We start from the raw sequence: 22,743 nt of genomic DNA on the forward strand, positions 1-22,743 counted from the left end.
CTGGTAAGAAATTACTTCAGGAAACACAAGGAACAGCAGGTGCTGGAAAATTGAGTAAAACACAAAGTGATGGAGGAACTCAGCGGGTCAGGCAGCATCTGCAGAGGGATATGGACAGGTGACGTTTTGGGTCAGATTCAAGGACGAGGGGTACAAAGAGTCCCGACCCAAAACGTTGTGAGTTCATTGAGATATTGGAGACTGCAGGGCGTGGGTTTGTGTGGGAGGGAGAAGGTTGGAAAGGATCAATGAGGCAGCTTTCATTGTGCGGAGAGTGAAGGGTGCCTGGGACATGTTGCAAGAGGGTGGATGTGATGGTAATGTTTGGCAGGTGTTTGAACAGGGAAATGAAATAGCAGGGCCTAGATAGATACAGACTGTGTACATGCAGATGGGATTAGGTAAATTGGCATCATGGTCGGGAGGGACATGGGGGGGGGTGAAGGGCCCGTTTCTGTGCTGGGTCCTTACGAGTTGAGTCCAGTCCTTGTGTTGACAATTATAACAAGGGAAAATCAGACTGTATTGCCCTCCACTGAAAGCAGATGGAATGAGCGGTTTTAGTAAAGGTATCATTCATCTGCTACAAGTGGTCCTGCAGAGGATGTGAGGGGTGAGGATGTATCACCTGGGCCTCTGCAACTGAGAGCTACAAGGAGTGAAAAGTGGAGTCAAGCTAGCAGGACCAGTCTTTCAAAGATCCACTGTAAACACAGATGAAATGAAACAATTCAAAAGGGAAATACTTGGGATGTAACATTTTATTAGTTTATGGTACAGAGTTTTGCAACACTAATGCACAGATAACTTTTAACCCTGCACACTTAATTCCAATGATTGATTGAAAGATACAGCATGGAAACAGGCCCTTTGGCCCAGTGAGCCCATGTTGATCATCGATCACCCATTCACACTAGGTCCATGTTATCTCACTTCCTCATCCACTCATAGAGTCATAGGGTCATAGAGTGATACAATGTGGAAACAGGCCCTTTGGCCCAGCAATGTCCCAGCTACACTAGTCCGACCTGCCTGCGCTTGATCCATATCCCTCCAAACCTGCCCTATTTCACTGCACATTTATGTGTATGTGACAAATAAACTTGACTATTGACTATCCATGTAAACACACTAGGGGCAATTTTACAGAGGAAAATTAACCTACAAATCGGCATAACTTTAGGATGTGGGAGGAAACCGGAGCAACCAGAAGAAACCAGGGAGAACGTGCAAACTCCACACAGACAGCACCTGAGGTTGGGATCGAACCCAGGTCTCCAGTACTGTGAGGCTGCGGCTCTACCTGAAAATTATGGTCGTTCAAATGGACAGTTCAGAAAGGCAGAGTTATTAACAAACCCAGCACACATATAATTGTTTGTAACTTCCAATTACTCAGGGTATTACAGGGGAATATAACACAGGCATACAGCATGCATTATTGAGCAAATGGGCCACAATGTTGGCCTGTAATTTAAAACAAAATTCCAACCCCCAGTACCAGGTGATTGAATAGATGATGGTTGTGAAGTTCTCTCCTCGCTCCCTCCCCAGGTGGGTGGGTGAAAGTGCAGTGCCAAGATCTACAAAGCTTTACAAACCCGCAGAGTCTTTCAGCAGCATGGGTCTGACCACTTGCAGCAAGTCCAGCTCGGGGTCGAGAGATCGGCTGAGACCGTCCAAAGCCATGATGGCAAAGATCACGGAGGCAAAGCTACTGTCCACCTTCACCTAGCATTGGGAGAAGGAAAAGGAACCACGTCAGATTGTAATCAGTGATAAATAAACAGAGAGCAGCGGCTCCTATTCATGCTTTACCTTGTGCACGATGAGTGCCTCCAGAATTTTAGAAAGAAGGCCAGCAACATGGAGCTGAGAAGAGAAAACGATTAAAATGAAACTTTAAAAATTAAAACTGATCAAGTGAGCTCCTTCCTCACCAACACGATAATAGCAGCTCATATATTGTTTTATCTCATATCCCTAATAAAATGGATTAATTTAAGGTGTCCAAACCAAACGGCACAACCAGAGTGCTGGAGTAACTCAGCGGGATCAGGCAGCATCTCTGGAGAACCTGGATAGATGACGTTTCACAGAGTGCTGGAGTAACTCAGCGAGTCGGGCAGCATCTGTGGAGAACATGGATAGGTGACGTTTTGGGCCAGGACCCTTCTCCAGACCCGAAACGTCACCTATCCATGTTCTCCAGAGATGCTGCCTGACCCGCTGAGTTACTCCAGCACTCTGTGAAACGTCGCCTATCCATGTTCTCCAGAGATGCTGCCTGACCCGCTGAGTTACTCCAGCACTCTGTGAAAAGTTGCCTATCCATGTTCTCCACAGATGCTGCCTGACCCGCTGAGTTACTCCAGCACTCTGTGAAACGTCATATATCCATGTTCTCCAGAGATGCTGCCTGACCCGTTGAGTTACTCCAGCACGTTGTGTCTTTTTTGTAAACCAGCTTCTACAGTTCCTTGAATGACCGATCAACTTTTAACTCAGTATTATTACAATACATAACAAACTGAGGAAAATTATTAAAGCCTTTAATGGACAACAAAGGTTACAACTTAGAATCATTTCTGCCAAAGGAGGACAAAGAAACATAGAAAATAGGTGCAGGAGTAGGCCATTCGGCCCTTCGAGCCTGCACCGCCATTCAATATGATCATGGCTGATCATCCAACTCAGTATCCCGTACCTGCCTTCCCTCCATACCCCCTGATCTAACTCCCTCTTAAATATAGCCAATGAACTGGCCTCAACTACATTCTGTGGCAGAGAATTCCACAGACTCACCACTCTCTGAGTGAAAAAAAAACGTTCTCATCTCGGTCCTAAAAGACTTCCCCCTTATCCTTAAACTGTGACCCCTTGTTCTGGACTTCCCCCAACATCGGGAACAATCTTCCTGCATCTAGCCTGTCCAACCCCTGAAGAATTTTGTAAGTTGACATTAGACTAGACTCAATTCCCATATTACAACTGCTCCACACTCTTAAATCACTATTCCCACAGCAACATTTCTTACTTTAACTGTGATCTTCTTAAACTCCTCTCAGACTATCTACCTCTTTAATGACCCTCAGATTATCCTTGATCGGATTTTGCTGGCTTTGCCCGGCTACTCCCTTATGTATCAATACACTGTAAATGGATTGATTACAATAATGTATTGTCTTTCTGCTGACTGGCTAGCACACAACAAAAGCTGTTCACTGTACCTCGGTACACGTGACAATAAACTAAACTAAACTCCCTTAATTAAATCATCTTCCTATCTACATTTTTTGTCTGTCAATACCTTTCCCAGCGATCCAGCTTCATACACGATTCTTTCTATTTCAGATTCAAACAGTTGCAAGTCCTGGCATTCATTCACTGTTGCCTGGGTCAGCAGCAGCTCTGTGATCTTCTTGCCCTAAGATTTTAAAAAGATTACTCAGTCTTAAAGAGAAAAATCAAATGGGATGTGCAGCTATATCTATTCCCAGCACCAAAATGTGGGCAGGTACAGCAAGCTTACAGTGGCTGCTTCACATTATCTGTCACGCAGCCTGAATGCCCCAACGTTTTAATTTAGTTTTGTTTGGAGATACAGCATGAAAACAGGTCCTTCGGCCCACCAAGTCTAGGCTGACGATTGATCAGCCGGTCACACTAGTTCTATGTTATCCCACTTTCTCATCCACTCCCTACACACCAGGGGGCAATTTATACAGGGCCAATCAACCTACAATCTTTGGAAATCATCAGCAAAACGGAGCAGCCGGTGGAAACCCACGCAGTCACAGGGAGAACGTGCAAACTCCACAAAGAGGACGGGGTTGAACCTGGGTCTCTGGCACTGTGAGGCAACGGATCTACCAGCTGCTCCAGTTTTCTATTGCAACTTTACACTGCCGGTTAAAATTGGAGCTTTTAACCCGATCAAGGTGATTGAATTTTCTCTACTTAGAAGTGAAGTGCAAATTGTAATTTGGGATTCTCACTTGAAGATCAAATTCAAAGATGAGTAGACAAGCCTCTTACTTTTTTTATTTCACAAAATGCTGGAGTAACTCAGCAGGTCAGGCAGCATCTCAGGAGAGAAGGAATGGGTGACGTTTCGGGTCGAGACCCTTCGACCCGAAACGTCACCCATTCCTTCTCTCCTGAGAAGCTGCCTGACCTGCTGAGTTACTCCAGCATTTTGTGAAATAAATACCTTCGATTTGTACCAGCATCTGCAGTTATTTTCTTATTTTTTCTAGTTTAGTTTAGAGATACAGCTCAGAAACAGGCTCTTCGGCCCACCGAGTCCGTGCCAGCAATCCCCGCACATGAACACTAACCGACACACACTAGGGGCAATTCACGATTTTTACCAATGAACGTATGTCTCTGCACTGTGGGAGAAAGCCGGAGATCACGGAGAAAACTCACGCAGGTCACGGGGAGAGCTTACAAACTCCGTACAGACAGCACCCGTAGTCAGGTTCGAACCTGGGACTCTGGTGTTGTAAGGCACAGTGAGGGGTGGAGGAACCACCGTGAGGGGGAAGAACAATGGGGGTCCCTGCGTGGGGAGACCATCGTGAGGGGGGGGAGAAGAACAAAGGAGGAACTGGCGGGGGTACTTTGTAACTTTGTCAACGCCGTATGTGGCATCTATTTGTATTCCTTGGATATGCAAGCAAAGAATTTCACTGTGCCTTGTCACATGTGACAATAAAGTATTCCCTTCCCTTCCATTGCAACTCTACCGCTGCACCACTGAGGTGCCTCTTTAACTGAGCGATTCAATATTGTCAGATAATGCTGGTCCCTGAACTGTTTTTCTTTGATTTGAGATTGAACTTTTTTTCGCCTTCCATCACAGTGAGATATGCGGAGGAGTCACTGTGGTGGATGTTCATGTTAAATTGTATTTTATGTGTCCTGTTGCTTTTTATTGTTACGACTGTATGGCAAATGAAGTTCCTCGTTTGTTGCAAAGCATACTTGGCTAATAAAGTGTGATTGTGATTGTGATTGATTTGAGTAAAGGATTGGGATCTTCATACCTGCCCGTTGATCACGGCAGTGAAGACGGCCTTGAGATTGTGGAAGTTTGAAGGTTGGAGCTGTGTCACGATGCCAGTGTCCAGCAGAATCAGTTTGAGTGGACACTGGGATGGGTGAACGTTGACAATGAGGGTGTCACACAAATCTACGATGGTGGTCCTGTTGTCCTTTTGATGGCTGAACTGATCAGCTCCCTGGATGAGAATGTTCTCAGGGCAAAGCTGTCCATGAACAAAGTTGTCCACGAATACCTGCCGAGTAAGGTCACACCAGCATGAAAACTGAAGCAAGAACATCTTTCTGTTTGTCAAGCATAAATTTGACGCATTTGGAAGAAATAACCCATTGCAATTTGAGTTGTGAACACTTGCCCCGAAAAATAAACTAAACTAATCAGCACGCACTTATCTGCTGATCAAACTCCACTGCATCACAAGCCTGAATCATCCCTGAATCATGCTCTTCCCACTGTTACTGATCTTTTGCTGAACTTGTCTGTCAGATTCAGTTAATTACATTCACTGCTTGAGTCACCACATTGCCTTCACTTACTGTATCTCAGGTGCTCCTCGACTTACGTTCCGATAAACCTGTCGTAAATCGAAAATGTCGCAAGTCGAAAATGCATATCGCTAGCCCGGGAAAAGATCAAAATTCAAAGTACGGTCTCTACTGAATGTGTATCGCTTTTGCACCATGGTAAAGTCGAAATATCGTAAGTCGAGGAACATCCACTCTTGGAACTGGCATAGATTAGAGTGTACTGAATAGTAACAATATATGAAATAGGATAGAACATCAAATTCTCCAATTCCAGGTAACTAAAGTTTCTCCCCCACACCTCCTCTTCCCACCCCTTCCCCTGTGTCCCACCGGGGCTCACACCCATTTCTCCCCTTCCACCTGCATTCCTTCCTCTAGCTTCACAATTCTCAACTCTTCAATCATTTTGCCTCACATCTCCCTTTTCATCTCCTCCCAACCCATCTCCTCCCCACTCACTTGTACCACTCTCTCACACTCCCCCTTCCCCCACAGTCTGAAGAAGGGTTCCAATCCGGAATGTTCCCTATCCGTGTTCTCCAGAGATGCTGCCCGACCCACTGATTCACTCCAGCCCGTTGTGTGCCATTTTTTGAAATAGGATTCATGGGTTAAACCTGATAGAGAATGCCCCTGTACCTCAGATCAAGTAAGTATTTTTACGTGACAACATTTAGTGTTCAGAAAGTATATGTCCTTTTAATAAATGTTTCTCCCTCTGCAACATCTGTTTTCTTGCACAAGATGCAAAATGAAATGCATTGGAATTATTATTTGACTTTCCCATCTCTCCTGTACACTTGGATTTATTTACAAATAGCCGGACACTGTCTGAGTTTTTATTTACCATCCCTGCCTCCTGTTCCTTTTTTCACATCTCACTACCATTTAGCCACGGACACAAACAGCATTTGGTTTGTTAGAACTGTGTAGATTTTACCATCTTCAGCAACATCTCCAGACCCATCCTGGCCAATCTCTGCTTCAACACATCAGGCACGTCCTCTGTCAGATACGTCGAGATGGGAGTGCTCTCCTGAACACAAACAACACAGGAGAATTAGTGGGAGGTTTGTATTTCCTTTTTCTTTTGACTGTCTTGTCGAATTTGTGTGTTGAGTGTGTGTGAGAGAGCGAGAAAAAGAGAGAGCGAGAGAAAGAGAGTGAGAGAAAGAGAGCGAGAGAGAGCAAGAGAGAGAGCAAGACAGAGAGCGAGAGAAAGAGAGAGTGAGAGAAAGAGTGAGAGAAAGAGAGCGAGAGAGAGCGAGAGAGAGCAAGACAGAGAGCGAGAGAAAGAGAGTGAGAGAAAGAGAGAGTGAGAGAAAGAGAGAGCGCGAGAGAGAGAGCGAGAGAATAAAGACAGAGTGCGAGAGAGAGAGCACAAAGAGAGAGAGTACGAGAGAGCACAGAGAGCATGACAGAGAGCGAAAGAATGCAAGAGAGAGAAAGAAAGAGGGAAAGAGAGCGCTCTGTCACGCTCAGAGTGTGTGTGTCTGAGTCTGTGTGGCTGTGATGCTGTTGCAAGCAAGATTTGCTTTGTACCTGCACCTCACTGTACCTGTGCACATGACAATAAACTCGACTGAAATTAGTGTCATCTTTCACAACGTCACCCACTGGTGTCACTTCAGTAATTTTTTCTTACAATATTCTTGGCCAGATTCTGGGATATTAGATTTGCAGCCGTGTAAGGAACAAAAACAATTGTTGCGTAACGTTGATTTCCATTGCACCTGTACCTTTGTTTTTTTCCCCCACAAGATTCCCGCGTCAGCAGTTTCATTGTGTGCCCGCTGGCTCAAGCTTTCCAAGCTTTGTCCATCTCGAAGCACACTGACAGAAACCCTGAGCCACACTGATGCACTGCCTGTAGCACCGCAACATCACTGCAACGAGGAACATGACAAAAGTACCTGGTAGGTTTCCACCACCACGGTCCTGGTGACGAACGGCCGGAGGGGGATCGGAAACCTGACAGATTCCATTCCCAGGAAATTCTCTCGGAACCTCTCCATAATTTTTGCCTCGTTCCGTAGGTCGATCTGCAGGATAATGCCCGGACATGGTGTTAGTATGCAGCGACTGTCTTTCCTTGCTATCTGACACTTGCTATCCCCATTCTATTGTAAAAGAGACATGGTATATCAATCCATGGATGACCTGACGAATAAGATCAGGGAGGGATTTAAAATAAATGTAGGCCAAATAACCTGGATGGATTTATTGAAGCAAGGGTTAGTCCATGCAAAGGGACTTATTAGTGCGGGTGTCGGGGGTTATGGGGAGAAGGCAGGGGAATGGGATTGAGAGGGAAGATAGATCAGCCATGATTGAGTGGAAAAGTAGACTTGATGGGTCAAATGACTTTAATTCCGCTCCTATACCTTATGAACATAAATTGCCAAATTTGGCAGCACAGTGATGCAGTTGGTAGAGTCACTGCCTTACAACGCCAGAGATCCAGGTTCCATCCTTACCCCTGATGCAGTCTGTGTGAAGTTTGCACATTCACACTGACCGCCTGGGCTTCCTTCGGGTGCTCCGATTTCCTCCCACATCCCAAAGACGTGCAGGTTTGTAAGTTAATTGACCCTCTGTCAATTGCTCCTAATGTGTAGGATGAGAAAGTGGGATAACATAGAACTAGTGTGAAGGGGTGATCGATGGTCGGCGTGGACTCGGTGGGTCAAAGGGCCTGTTTCCATGCTGTAACTCTACACTAAGCTAAAAGGTTACTCCACAGTAGCTGATGAGAGCAGTGAGATCTTTGTCCCGCCCCCCCCTCCCCCTGACATCAGTCTGAAGAAGGGTCTCGACCCGAAACGTCACCGATTCCATCTCTCCCGAGATGCTGCCTGACCCGCTGTTACTCCAGCATTTTGTGTCCACCTTCAACTTAAACCAGCACCTGCGGTTCTTTCCTACACAGATAATGGGTCAGTCCCAGCTTGGTAAAGTTTGAGGCTGCACCCAAACATGTCAAAGCTGGAGCAATGGTTTAAATAAAGGGATTAGGTGTAAATATCATAAGGCATAGATTATAAGATACAGGAACACAATGAGGCCATTGGTCCATTGACAAGGTCAAGAATAGCTTCTTGCCAACAACCATCAGGCTCTTGAACACCACAAACACCATCTAAACTATGAACGATGGACTGTTCCTGTTCTGGCTGCACTAAGGCCTTGGGGCTTCTTTGCAATAGCATTGGTTATTAATTTATTGAATTTCTTATTTATTATCTATGTGTACTGTGTTTACAGGCCTGTTATGCTTCTGCAGCTAAGAATGTAATTGTTCCGTTGTTGTTGGGTCTGACAATCAAACATTCTCCACTCTTGAATCTTGCCAAGACACGTTGCAATCTTTGAGAAAGGATTAGGGTCAGGTGTCAGGTGAAGTTAGATTCAGGCGAAGTTAGCCACAAAATGCTGGAGTAACTCAGTGGGTCAGGCAGCATCTCTGACGAGAAGGAACGGGTGACGCTTCGGGTCGAGACCCTTCTTCAGACTGATGTCGGGAGGGGGCGGGTCAAAGATTGAATGTAGTCGGAGACAGGAAGACAAGTGGGAGAACTGGGAAGGGGGAGAGGATAGAGAGGGAAAGCAGGGACCATCTGAAGTTAACTTGCATCCTCACTTGTCTCAACATGACCTCCTCAAACTCTTCCATCACCTCCGTCAACCTCAGCCACCTCAGGCCCGGCAGGAGACTGAGAACCCAGCTTGCGGCTTTCATAAGCTTCAGGTCCATACGCACTTGATGGGTAACTCCGGGATGCATCACCTACAGACAGAAAGAGCCAGTGAACCTCTGGGCTAATCCGTGAGTCAGCACGCTCCACAAAGACACGTTTACGATCAGTCATAGGCACAAACCGCTGGAGGAACTCAGCGGGCCAGGCAGCATCTCTGGAGAAAAGAAATAGGTGGTGTTTCAGGTTGGAACCCTTCTTCAGACTGAAAGATAGAGGGGGGAAACTGGAGGCGAGAAAAGGCCAGAATAAAACAACAGATGACTTCAGGAAAGGTGGAGTTCATAATGGCCCATTGTTGGCTAGGGAAGCTGTTCTAATGAGTGGGATACAGGATGCAAACAGTGAAACTAGTAGGATGACTAGAGTGGGGGGGGGGGGGGGGGGTAGAGGGTGTGGGGGGGAAGGTAGAGTGGGGGGGTGCAGGCGTTACTTGAAATTAGAGAAATCAAAGTCATACCATATAACCATATATAACCATATAACAACTACAGCACGGAAACAGGCCCGTTCGGCCCTACCAGTCCACGCCGACCACTCTCTCTGACCTAGTCTCATCTACCTGCACTCAGACCATAACCCTCCAATCCCCTCTTATCCATATACCTATCCAATTTACTCTTAAATAATAAAATCGAGCCTGCCTCCACCACTTCCACCGGAAGCCCATTCCATACAGCCACCACCCTCTGAGTAAAGAAGTTACCCCTCATGTTACCCCTAAACTTTTGTCCCTCAATTCTGAAGCTATGTCCCCTTGTTGGAATCTTCCCCACTCTCAAAGGGAAAAGCCTACCCACGTCAACTCTGTCCGTCCCTCTTAAAATTTTAAAAACCTCTATCAAGTCCCCCTCAACCTTCTACGCTCCAAAGAATAAAGACCCAACCTGTTCAACCTCTCTTTGTAGCTTAAGTGCTGAAACCCAGGCAACATTCTAGTAAATCTCCTCTGTACCCTCTCCATTTTGTCGACATCCTTCCTATAATTTGGCGACCAGAACTGCACACCATACTCCAGATTCGGCCTCACCAATGCCCTGTACAATTTTAACATTACATCCCAACTTCTATATTCGATGCTCTGATTTATAAAGGCAAGCATACCAAACGCCTTCTTCACCACCCTATCCACATGAGATTCCACCTTCAGGGAACAATGCACAGTTATTCCCAGACCCCTCTGTTCCACTGCATTCCTCAATTCCCTACCATTTACCCTGTACGTCCTATTTTGATTTGTCCTACCAAAATGCAGCACCTCACACTTATCAGCATTAAACTCCATCTGCCATTTTCAGCCCACCCTTCCAAAAGGCCCAAATCTCTCTGTAGACTTTGAAACTCTACTTCATTATTAACTACACCACCTATCTTAGTATCATCTGCATATTTACTAATCCAATTTGCCACACCATCATCCAGATCATTAATGCAAATGACAAACAACAGTGGACCCAACACAGATCCTTGGGGTACTCCACTAGACACTGGCCTCCAACCTGACATACAATTGTCAACCATTACCCTCTGGTATCTCCCATTCAGCCATTGTTAAATCCATCTTGCAACCTCACTATTAATACCCAACGATTTAACCTTCTTAATCAACCTTCCATGTGGAACCTTGTCAAATGCCTTACTGAAGTCCATATAGACAACATCCACAGCCTTGCCCTTATCAATTTCCCTGGTAACCTCTTCAAAAAATTCAAGAAGATTAGTCAAACATGACCTTCCAGGCACAAATCCATGTTGACTGTTTCTAATCAGGCCTTGTTTATCCAAATAATTATATATATTGTCCCTAAGTATCTTTTCCATTAATTTTCCCACCACAGACATCAAACTAACAGGTCTATAATTGCTAGGTTTACTTTTAGAACCTTTTTTAAACAAAGGCACAACATGCGCAATGCTCCAATCTTCCGGCACCATCCCCGTTTCTAATGACGTTTGAAATATTTCCGTCATAGCCCCTGCTATTTCTGCACTAACTTCCTTCAATGTCCTAGGGAATATCTTATCAGGACCTGGAGACTTATCCACTTTTATATTTTTCAAAAGTGTCCGTACCTCATCTTCTTTAATCCTCATAATTTCCATCACTACTCTACTCGTTTCGCTTACCTCACATAATTTAATATCCTTCTCCTCGGTGAATACCGAAGAAAAGAAATTGTTTAATATCTCCCCCATTTCTTCCGGCTCAGCACATAGCTGTCCACTCTGACTCTCTAATGGACCAATTTTATCCCTCGCTATCCTTTTGCTATTGACATATCTGTAGAACCCCTTGGGGTTTACTTTTACATTACTTGCCAAAGCAGCCTCATATCTTTTTTTCGCTTTTCTAATTTCCTTCTTAAGATTCCTTTTACATTCTTTATATTCCTCAAAAACCTCATTTACTCCCTGCCGCTTATATTTATTGTATATCTCCCTCTTTTTCCGAACCAAGTGTCCAATTTCCCTGGAAAACCACGGCTCTTTCAAATTATTATTCTTTCCTTTCCACTGAACAGGGACATAAAGACTCTGTACTCTCAAAATTTCACCTTTAAATATCCTCCATTTCTCTATTATATCCTTTTCATAAAACAAAAAGTCCCATTTCACTCCTTTTAAATCCTTTCTCATCTCCTCAAAATTAGCCTTTCTCCAATCCAAAATCTCAACCCTTGGTCCAGATTTGACCTTCTCCATAATTATATTGAAACTAATGGCATTGTGATCACTAGACCCAAAGTGCTCCTCAACACATACCTCCGTCACCTGACCCGTCTCATTTCCCAACAGGAGGTCCAACACTGCCCCTTCTCTGGTAGGTACCTCTACGTATTGCTGCAAAAAACTATCCTGCACACATTTTACAAACTCCAAACCATCCAGTCCTTTAACAGAATGTGATTCCCAGTCTATGTACGGAAAATTGAAATCACCCACAATCACTACTCTGTGCTTACTACTAATATCTGCTATCTCCTTACATATTTGCTCTTCCAATTCTCGTTCCCTATTTGGCGGTCTATAATACACCCCTATAAGTGTTGCTAAACCTTTCTCATTTCTGAGTTCTAACCCAAACAGCCTCCATAATCGAGCCTTCTAGTCTGTCCTGCCAAAGCACTGCTGTGATATCCTTCCTGACAAGCAATGCAACACCCCCACCTCTTGCCCCTCCGATTCTATCACATCTGAAACAATGAAATCCTGGAATATTTAATTGCCAATCGCAACCCTCCTGCAACCATGTTTCACTGATCGCCACAACATCATACTTCCAGATGTCAATCCAGGCTCTAAGCTCATCCACCTGTCTTACAATGCTCCTAGCATTAAAATATACACATTTAAGGGACCCATCATTTCTTATTCTCAGTTTATTTCTTTTCACTTCTTTCTCTCCTACATATTGGGTCTGAATGTTTCCCTTTTCTGCCTCCTGCCTCACACACTGCCTATTAGCTATCTGTGTTTGAGTCCCTCCCCCCAACTGTACTAGTTTAAAGTCTCCGCAATTACCTTAGCAAATCTCCCCGCCAGGATATTGGTTCCTCTCAGGTTCAGATGCAACCCGTCCTTTTTGTACAGGTCATACTTCCCTCAGAAGAGGTCCCAATGATCCAGAAACTTGAATCCCTGCTCCCTGCACCAGTTCCTCAGCCACATATTTATCCTCCACCTCACTCCATTCCTATTCTCACTATCGCGTGGCACAGGCAGTAAGCCTGAGATTATTGCTTTGGAAGTCCTTTTTTTAAACTCTCTTCCTAGCCCCCTAAATTCTCCTTTCAGGACCCCTTCCCTTATCCTACCTATATTGTTGGTACCTATACGTACCACGACCTCAGGATATCCTGGACACGCTCAGACACATCCCGGACACCGGCACCAGGGAGGCAAACCACCATCCGGGTCTCCCAACTGCGTCCACAGAATCGCCTATCTGACCCCCTCACTATAGAGTCCCCTATTACTATCGCTCTCCTCTTCCTTTCCCTACCCTTCTGAGCAACAGGGCCGGACTCCGTGCCAGAGGCCCGGGCACCGTCGCTGCCCCCAGGTAGGCTGTTCCCCCCAACAGTACTTAAACAGGAGTACTTATTTCCAAGGGGTACAGCCACCGGGGTACTCTCTAGTCCCTGCCTCTGCTCCTTGCCCCCCCTAACCGTGACCCACTTGTCTACCTCCCGTGGTCTTGGTGACCACCTCTCTATAATTCCTCTCTATAACCTCCTCACTCTCCCTGACCAGACGGAGGTCATCAATCTGCCGCTCCAGGTTCCTAATACGGTCCCTTAGGAGCCCCATCTCGTCACACCTGGCGCAGATGTGGATGTCTGGAAGACTATCAGACTCCCAGATTCTCCACATCCGACACCCAGAACAATAAACTGCCCTGGCACTCATACTCCCCAAACAAAGCCCCGTGCTCGGTTTCTAAACCTACCGCCCGGCCGCTGCTCCAACCGCTCCAACCGCCCACCCAAAAGAACTGAGTGATCTCCTGGGAGAGGCGAAAAACCGGATAAAAAACCCAGGCCAATTTGGGGAAAAAAATCCGGGAAATTCCTCTCCGACCCCAAGCTAGGCGATCGAAACTTGTCCGGGAGATCACACAGGTCTTACTCCTTACTATCCCCACACAATACTTCCCAAGCAACACAGCTTGGTGCTGCTGCTGATTGCTGCTACTGCTGCTGATTGCTGCCGATGCTGCTGATTGCTGCTCTGCTGCTGATTGCAGCTACTGCTGCTGATTGCTGCTACTGCTGCTGATTGCTGCTGATTGCTGCTACTGCTCAGCTGATTGCTGCTACTGCTGATTGCTGCTATGCTGCTGATTGCTGCTATGCTGCTGATTGCTGCTACTTCTGCTGATTGCTGCTACTGCTCAGCTGATTGCTGCTACTCCTCTGACTGAAGAATTTTCTCCTGCTGGGTTGTAAGCTGCTCAAGCGAAATATAATGTGCTGTTCCTCATGATGTAATCAGTCAGGCAGCTGGATTGAAAATCAGTTTTTTCCCCAGATAGTTGTACACAACATCAATTAAAATTGAAAATAGACACCAAATGCTGGAGAAATCTCTGGAGAGAAGGAGTGATGATGTTTCGAGTCAAGAACCTTCTTCAGACTATTGAGTCTGAGTCTGAAGAAGGGTCTCGACCCGAAACGTCACCCATTCCTTCTCTCCAGAGATGCTGCCTGTCCCGCTGAGTTACTCCAGCATTTTGCGTCTATCTTCGGTTTAAACCAGCATCTGCAGTTGCTTCACACACATCAAGTAAAATTGGTTTGATGATAATTAACTTCTTGATTCATCACTAATTCGACAAGGATATTTACCCCATATCATGCAAAATTTGCTATTGTGGGGAAAGAAAAAGGTTATATATTGGTTGCAAAACAGAGTGCTGGACTCAGCGTGTCGGGCAGCATCTGTGGAGGGAATGGACAGGCGGACCGGGTCGGGAACTTTCTTCAGACTGTTTGACATGTCTGAAGAAGGGTCCTGAGCCGAAATGTAAACTATCCCTTCCCTCCACGGATGCTGCCTGACCCACTGAGTTACTCCAGCACTTTGTGCGTTTTCCATCAAGATTCCAGCATCTGCAGTTCCTTGCATCTCCAGATGATATTGGTCGCTCTACCAGGATCAGTATTTGAACCGAGATAAGCCAGCGAATCAGCGCACCAAATTAATTTTACATCCACGGAAAATGCCGGAAACACCAGGCTATTCAGCATCTGTTGAAAGAAAAATGGAGATAACATTCCAGCTCAGAGACATTTTCTTCGAAGACCTGATGAAGGTTAACTGTTTCCCTTTCAACTGATACTGTCTGAACCTTTCATTCTTTGCAGCATTCTCTATTCATATTTCAGATTTTTAGCATCTGCAGTTTAAAAAAAATCCAGTTTGCTGCAAACAAATGTGGCAAAGTGCCTAGAATGACCATACGCTCCATCAAAATATAAAATGTCTCCTCTCCAGCATACTTGAGATACCTACTCCCATTCTCTAAGTCTATCCCCTACTCCCAATTCCTCCTTCTACGCCGCATCTGCGCCCGGGATGAGGTGTTTCACACTAGGGCAGCAGAGATGTCCTCATTCTTCAGGAAACGGGGCTTCCCCTCTTCCATTATAGATGAGGTTCTCACTAGGGCCTCTTCTACATCCCGCAGCTCCGCTCTTGTTCCCCCTCCCCCCACTCGCAACAAGGACAGAATCCCCCTCGTTCTCACCTTCCACCCCACCAGCCAGCGTATCCAACAAATCATCCACCAACATTTCCGTCACCTCCAACGAGACCCCACTACTGGCCACAACTTCCCATCCCATCCCCTTTCTGCGTTCCGCAGAGACCGTTCCCTCCGTAACTCCCTGGTCCACTCGTCCCTTCCTACCCAAACCACCCCGTCCCCGGGCACCTTCCCCTGCAACCGCAGGAGATGCAACACCTGTCCCTTTACCTCCCCCCCTCAACTCCATCCAAGGATCCAAACAGTCTTTCCAGGTGAGATAGAGGTTCATCTGCACCTCCTCCAACCTCATCTATTGCGTCCGCTGCTCTAGATGTCAACTTCTTTACATCGGCGAAACCAAACGCAGGCTCAGCGATTATTTCGCTCAACACCTTCGCTCAGTCCGCCTTAACCAACCTGATCTCCCGGTGGCTGAGCACTTCAACTCCCCCTCCCACACCCAGTCTGACCTTTCTGTCATGGGCCTCCTCCAGTGCCATAGTGAGGCCCACCGGAAATTGGAGGAACAGCACCTCATATTTCGCTTGGGCAGCTTGCAGCCCAGCAGTATGAACATTGACTTCTCCAACTTTAGATAGTTCCTCTGTCCCTCTCTTCCCCTCCCCTTTCCCAGTTCTCTCTCTATCTTCCTGTCTCCACCAACATCCTTCCTTTGTCCCACCCCCCTGACATCAGTCTGAAGAAGGGTCTCGACCTGAAACGTCACCCATTCCTTCTCTCCTGAGATGCTGCCTGACCTGCTGAGTTACTCCAGCATTTTGTGAATAAATACTTTCGATTTGTACCAGCATCTGCAGTTATTTTCCTGTACTCCCACTCTCTGTTACCTAATCCTTGAAAAAAAAAAAGCCTGCACAAAAGAAATCCTCAGCCTCAGAAGGCTCTTTGCTCCTTCTCACATTGCATGCTGTAGATATTATAATACCTTGATTGCCACTGGAATGAGATGCTGCTCAGTCGTTGAGTCGGGATGAGGTGCTGCCCTTCCATCTTCCAGTTCAGGGCCTCCACTCAACCCCTCCACAGTTGCAGGCTCATTGTGTGGATCTTGCTTGTGTGGAAACATGTAATGAAACATTCCCTGCAGCCTGTAGATTTTCCATGCTTCAAACTGGTCTTCTTTCTCAAAGCTTTCGACAAGCTTTTGGAATTCCGAGTTGTTAATATTCTTTGGATCAGTGGAAGCCCGATACACCTGCGTGATGCAGCCTGACCCGATGGGCTCCTTGCTTTGAATGTGGAATATATTCTTCCAGTCCCCCCCAAATGCCCTTCTCAAGCTGTACCTGGTGTAGGCCCAGGGATGCGGGGTGACACGGGGATGAAGCCTAGAGAATTTCTCACAGAACTCTACCGAGAAGAGGTCCCTTCTGGTGCTAAACCACTGGCCGAGTTTGATGAAAGTAGGACCAGCGGCCACCGTGGATCTCAGCAGCACCTCATACCAGACCGAAGCGAGTCCAGACGACACAAAACACATTGGATAGAGCAGAAGCAGTGGCCCAAATCTCAGCAGCAGGACCACCGCCCGGATGCCCAAATGGACAACAAAACGAATCCTCCAGAAAAGTCCTCCAAACAATGAGCGAGATCCTCGTTTGGGGCAGTGCGTTAGCTTTGCCTCTGTAACTGCTGCAGATTTCTGGGAGTTTGCAAGTGATGAAGTCCCAAGGCCTAGACTCGCAAGAGCAAGTCTGGGTAAATTCTTCAACCCGAAAGATACTTTGGGTACAGAGTTACCCGCCCTAAAAACAGTAGTTCTCCAAATCACACATCTACAAAGTCCAGGATATGTCCTGCAACTCAAGAGAAGTGCAGCCATCCTGATGGGTGTGGGATGTTGTATCAGCCTGACCAGAATCACAGCGTCATGAACTCCAACAAGCACTCTATGTTCATGGGGTGTGTGAGGATGAGAAATGTCATATTTACCAGGAATTCGCGTTTGGAGATATCAATCCAGAGTCTGAAGTCTGACGGAGTCTCAACCCGAAACGTCACCTATTCCTTCTCTCCAGAGATGCTGCCTGTCCCGCTGAGTTACTCCAGCATTTTGTGTCCATCGTCAATCCAAAGAGTCAACTCTTCTGTCAGCCAATCCATTCATCCCTAAGAGATGCAAAGGCAAATTGATGGAATGGTAAAGGTCCCTGGGGATGAGGTGTTGGTGCCTAGTTCAGCTGCTGCACAGGCCACAGGAGGAGGTTGGAAGATGCTGCTGAGATACCACGATCTCCATCACTGCTCTGGTCGGCTCCTTCAGCTCAGCATCTCATTTCATCTCACCTCACCTCACCTCACCTCACCTCACCTCACCTCACCTCACCTCATCTCATCTCACCTCACCTCACCTCACCTCACCTCATCTCACCTCACATCTCATCTCATCTCACCTCATCTCATCTCACCTCACCTCATCACATCTCACATCTCATCTCATCTCACCTCATCTCACCTCACCTCATCTCACCTCATCTCACCTCACCTCATCTCACCTCATCTCACCTCATCACATCTCACCTCACATCTCATCTCACCTCATCTCACCTCATCTCACCTCATCTCACCTCACCTCATCTCACCTCATCTCATCTCACCTCACCTCATCACATCTCACACCTCATCTCACCTCACCTCATCTCACCTCACCTCACCTCATCTCACCTCACATCTCACCTCATCACACCTCACCTCACCTCATCTCATCTCACCTCACCTCACCTCACCTCACCTCACCTCATCTCACCTCACATCTCATCTCACCTCACCTCATCTCATCTCACCTCACCTCATCACATCTTACCTCATCTCACCTCACCTCACCTCACCTCACCTCACCTCACCTCACCTCATCTCACCTCACATCTCACCTCATCACACCTCACCTCATCTCACCTCACATCTCACCTCACCTCACCTCACCTCATCTCACCTCACCTCACCTCACCTCACCTCACCTCACCTCACCTCATCTCACCTCACATCTCACCTCATCTCACCTCACCTCACCTCACCTCATCTCACCTCACCTCACCTCACCTCACCTCACCTCATCTCACCTCACATCTCACCTCACCTCACCTCACCTCATCTCACCTCATCACATCTCACCTCACCTCACCTCACCTCACCTCATCTCACCTCATCTCACCTCACCTCATCTCACCTCACCTCACCTCACCTCACCTCATCTCACCTCATCTCACCTCATCTCACCTCACCTCATCTCACCTCATCTCACCTCATCTCATCTCACCTCATCTCACATCATCTCATCTCACCTCATCTCACCTCATCTCATCTCACCTCACCTCATCTCATCTCATCTCACCTCATCTCATCTCACCTCATCACATCTCAATGCTGTGCTCTCCACCCAGGCCATTGTCGGCGTTGTTCACCCTTGGTGGGCGGACAGATGGACGGACGCGTCTCCTCTCGCTGCATCGCGGAGCCCAAGCCCCATCCTCCCGCCCCCCCTCCCTCCCCATTGGCCGCTCCTAACCCCCCCCCCCTCGCCTCCTATTGGCTCCCAAATCAACGCTCCCGCTTCCACCGCATCCTATTGGCCCCGGTGCTCGCTCCCCATTCTGCCTCCTCCAATAGGGTGCAAGCTCCATCTGTCCATGGCCCAATAGGGTACAACCTCTACCTCCCTCCCCTCAACGTCATCCAATGGGGTGCAGGCTCCATCTGTCCATGGCCCAATAGGGTACAACCTCTACCTCCCTCCCCTCAACGTCATCCAATGGGGTGCAGGCTCCATCTGTCCATGGCCCAATAGGGTACAACCTCTACCGCCCCCCCCCAACGCCATCCAATGAGGTGCAAGCTCCACGTCCACCTCGTCCAATTAGGTGCAGGTTCCTCCTCCCCCCTTGTCCAATTGGATGCATCCTCCAGCTCTCCCTCCAATAGGGAGCAACCTCATCCTCCACCTGCTCCAATGGGATGCGACCTCCACCTCCAGCTCATCCAATAGCGAGCACCCTCCACCTCCCCCTCCAGCTCGGCCCCCTCCAATGGGATGCAAGCTCCATCTTCCATGACCAGCAGAGACAGAGTGCGTGGGAAACAACTGCAAGTGCTGCTTTACATCAAAGACAACACACAATGTGCTGAAGTATAAGAAAATAACTGCAGATGCTGGTACAAATCGAAGGTATTTATTCACAAAATGCTGGAGTAACTCAGCAGGTCAGGCAGCATCTCAGGGGAGAAGGGATGGGTCTGAAGAAGGGTCTCGACCCGAAACGTCACCCATTCATTCTCTCCAGAGATGCTGCCTGTCCCGACCTGCTGAGTTACTCCAGCATTTTGTGAATAAATACCTTCGATGTGCTGGAGTAACTCAGCAGGTCAGGTCAGGTCAGGCAGCATCTCTGGAGAGAAGGAGTGGGTGACGTTTCAGGTGGAGACCCTTCTTCTACTCATTGGACAGCATCTCTATTGACGCGCAGGAAGGGGGGTGCTGGTGCAAAGCGAAGGTAGACACAAAATACTGGAGTAACTCAGCGGGACAAGACAGGCAGCATCTCTGGAGGGAAGGAATGGGTGATGTTTCGGGTCGAGACCATTCTTCAAACTCCTGTCCTGCCCTGACCCTGGTAGCAAGTTGCCATAAGCTTATTTTGTAAAGTTATTGAATTGGCAGTAAAGTGTTTGCAAGTGTTTCTGAGTTCGCCTGCGTGGAGCAGCCACTTACACCTCACACCCATTACTGCAACTGAGTCAGCTTTGTCTTTTTGTTTTAAAAGTACAAATTATTTCTCAGACTTTGTGTTAAATTGTTTTTTTAAAACGGTCCGTGGAAATAAAAGCGGGAAACGGGCAGCTGCGATTGTGGAGAGTCGTCTGTGTGGGATTGGCAGCATTTGGGAGCTTGGTAACAGGTGGGGAGATACTTGGTCTGGGTCTAACACTGCGGGCAGTCATCATGCCAAGCTTCCACTGCAAGCCTGGACACTCTTTAACCCAGGGTTGCAGAATTAAACAGTAGAGGCTATCGGGACTGTTAACTATTATATCTCCAGGGACCAACATTTTTTTTTTCTGTATTAATTTTGATTTTTATGCTGTAATTGTAATTTTTTTTTGCACAATCCGCAGGCATTGCCACTTTCATTATAGATCTTATAGAAACATATAAAATTCTTAAGGGGTTGGAGAGGCTAGATGCGGGAAGATTGTTCCCGATGTTGGGGAAGTCCAGAACAAGGGGTCACAGCTTAAGGATAAGGGGGAAGTCTTTTAGGACCGAGATGAGAAAACATTTCTTCACACAGAGAGTGGTGAATCTGTGGAATTCTCTGCCACAGAAGGTAGTTGAGGCCAGTTCATTGGCTATATTTAAGAGGGAGTTAGATGTGGCCCTTGTGGTAAAGGGATCAGGGGGTATGGAGAGAAGGCAGGTACAGGCTACTGAGTTGGATGATCAGCCATGATCATATTGAATGGCGGTGCAGGCTCGAAGGGCCGAATGGCCTACTCCTGCACCTATTTTCTATGTTGATCTAGCAGTACAAGTCCAGAGTGTTTTATGGTTGTTCCTCAACTTACGATGGTTACGGTTACGTTCCGATTAAACCCATCGTAAACTCGAAATATCGTAAGTCGAAAACACATTTAAATGTTCGCTGCCGTTGCCCAGTTTTTGCACCATCGTAAACTCGAAATATCGCCAGTCGAAGCATCGTAAATTGAGGAGCACCTGCATTGTCATGTGTCCCAGATAGAACAACAACATTCTTACTTGTAGCAGCACAACAGAATATGTAAACATAGTACACTGTAAACTATATAATAAATGAGGGGATAAAAGTTATCTGTGTGTGTGTGTGTGTATATATATACACAAACAAATAATAGTGCAATAATAACAATAATAGTCTATGACTATGTAAATACCTTCGATTTGTACCAGCATCTGCAGTTATTTTCTTACAATAATAGTCATATAGTTCAGCTTATTTGAGGTTTTAGTGTTTAATACCCTAATTGAATTGATGTATACAAACAAGGAATTTGCCTTGTGCTTTGCTCGCAAGTAACAACATGATATATAGTAGACAATTAAAAATAAAACATTATACAAGTGAAGAATGAAATAAAATAGAGAATTCAAATGGAAATGTATGCGTCACGATTGCACGTATACTGTGGGATCTGCAAAGCACAGTTATCCGATCTCCTCCCTGTTCCTATATCCTTGTTAAATTTTCTGCAACAAATCTGTTTTTTTCACCCCCATCAGGCAAAAGGTATAGAGATGTGAAAAGGCACACCTCCAGATTCAGGGACAGTTTATTCCCAGCTGTTAACAGGCATTTAGATGCACAGAGTCTCTTGCCCAGAGTAGGTGAATCGAGAACCATAGGTTTAAGATGAAGGGGAAAAGATTTAATAGGAATCCGAGGGGTAACTTTTTCACACAAAGGGTGGTGGGTGTATGGAACAAGATTCAAGATAGCTTTATTTGTCATCCAATATTGGACGAAATTCAGTCACCCACAGTCCAACAATAAAAGCATTAAATAGGCATTAAAATTACACAACCCCAAAAACACACAAAAAAAGAAACATCCATCAAACTGCCAGAGGAGGTAGTTGAGGCTGGGACTATCGCAACATTTAAGAAACAGTTAGACAGATACATGGACAGGACAGGTTTGAAGGGATATGGACCAAGCGCAGGCAGGTGGGACTAGTGTGGCTGGGATATGTTGGCCGGTGTGGGCAAGTTGGGCCGAAGGACGTGTTTCCACGTTGTGTCACTCTATGACTATAACGGAATCATCCTGCCACAACTGGACACGCTAGATGCAGGAAAAATGTTCCCAATGTTGGAGGAGTCCAGAACCGGGGACCACAATCTTAGAATAAAAGGGGAGGCCATTTAAAACTGAGGTGAGAAGGACATTTTTCTCCCAGAGAGTTGTGAATTTGTGAAATTCTCTGCCACAGAGGGCAGTGGAGGCCAAATCACTGGATGAATTTAAGAGAGAGTTAGATAGAGCTCTGGGGGCTAGTGGAATCAATGGATATGGGGAGAAGTTGGGCACAGGTTACTGATTATGGATGATCAGCCATGATCACAATGAATGGCGGTGCTGGCTCGAAGGA

At 46.6% G+C, this 22,743-nt stretch overlaps 1 protein-coding gene across 2 annotated transcripts; it reads right to left on the reverse strand.

The window, feature by feature from the left end:
- Nucleotides 1-728: 728 nt before the first annotated feature.
- Nucleotides 729-19,092, reverse strand: adck2 (aarF domain containing kinase 2). 2 transcript variants are annotated; one of them, XM_078416772.1, is made up of 9 exons: nucleotides 18,968-19,092; nucleotides 16,547-17,730; nucleotides 9,236-9,382; nucleotides 7,509-7,637; nucleotides 6,536-6,631; nucleotides 5,052-5,303; nucleotides 3,311-3,427; nucleotides 1,819-1,872; nucleotides 729-1,731 (listed from the first exon to the last, which is right to left on the reverse strand). In XM_078416772.1, the coding sequence occupies exons 2-9, from the start codon at nucleotides 17,441-17,443 to the stop codon at nucleotides 1,594-1,596; spliced, it is 1,830 nt and encodes a 609-aa protein (XP_078272898.1). In that variant the 5' UTR covers nucleotides 17,444-17,730; nucleotides 18,968-19,092; the 3' UTR covers nucleotides 729-1,593. The 2 variants fall into 2 exon arrangements, with proteins under 2 accessions (XP_078272898.1, XP_078272899.1); XM_078416773.1 differs by lacking the exon at nucleotides 3,311-3,427.
- Between the last annotated feature and the right edge of the window lie 3,651 nt (nucleotides 19,093-22,743).

The sequence above is a fragment of the Rhinoraja longicauda genome, chromosome 20, assembly GCF_053455715.1.
Source record: "Rhinoraja longicauda isolate Sanriku21f chromosome 20, sRhiLon1.1, whole genome shotgun sequence".
Lineage (NCBI taxonomy): Eukaryota > Metazoa > Chordata > Chondrichthyes > Rajiformes > Arhynchobatidae > Rhinoraja > Rhinoraja longicauda.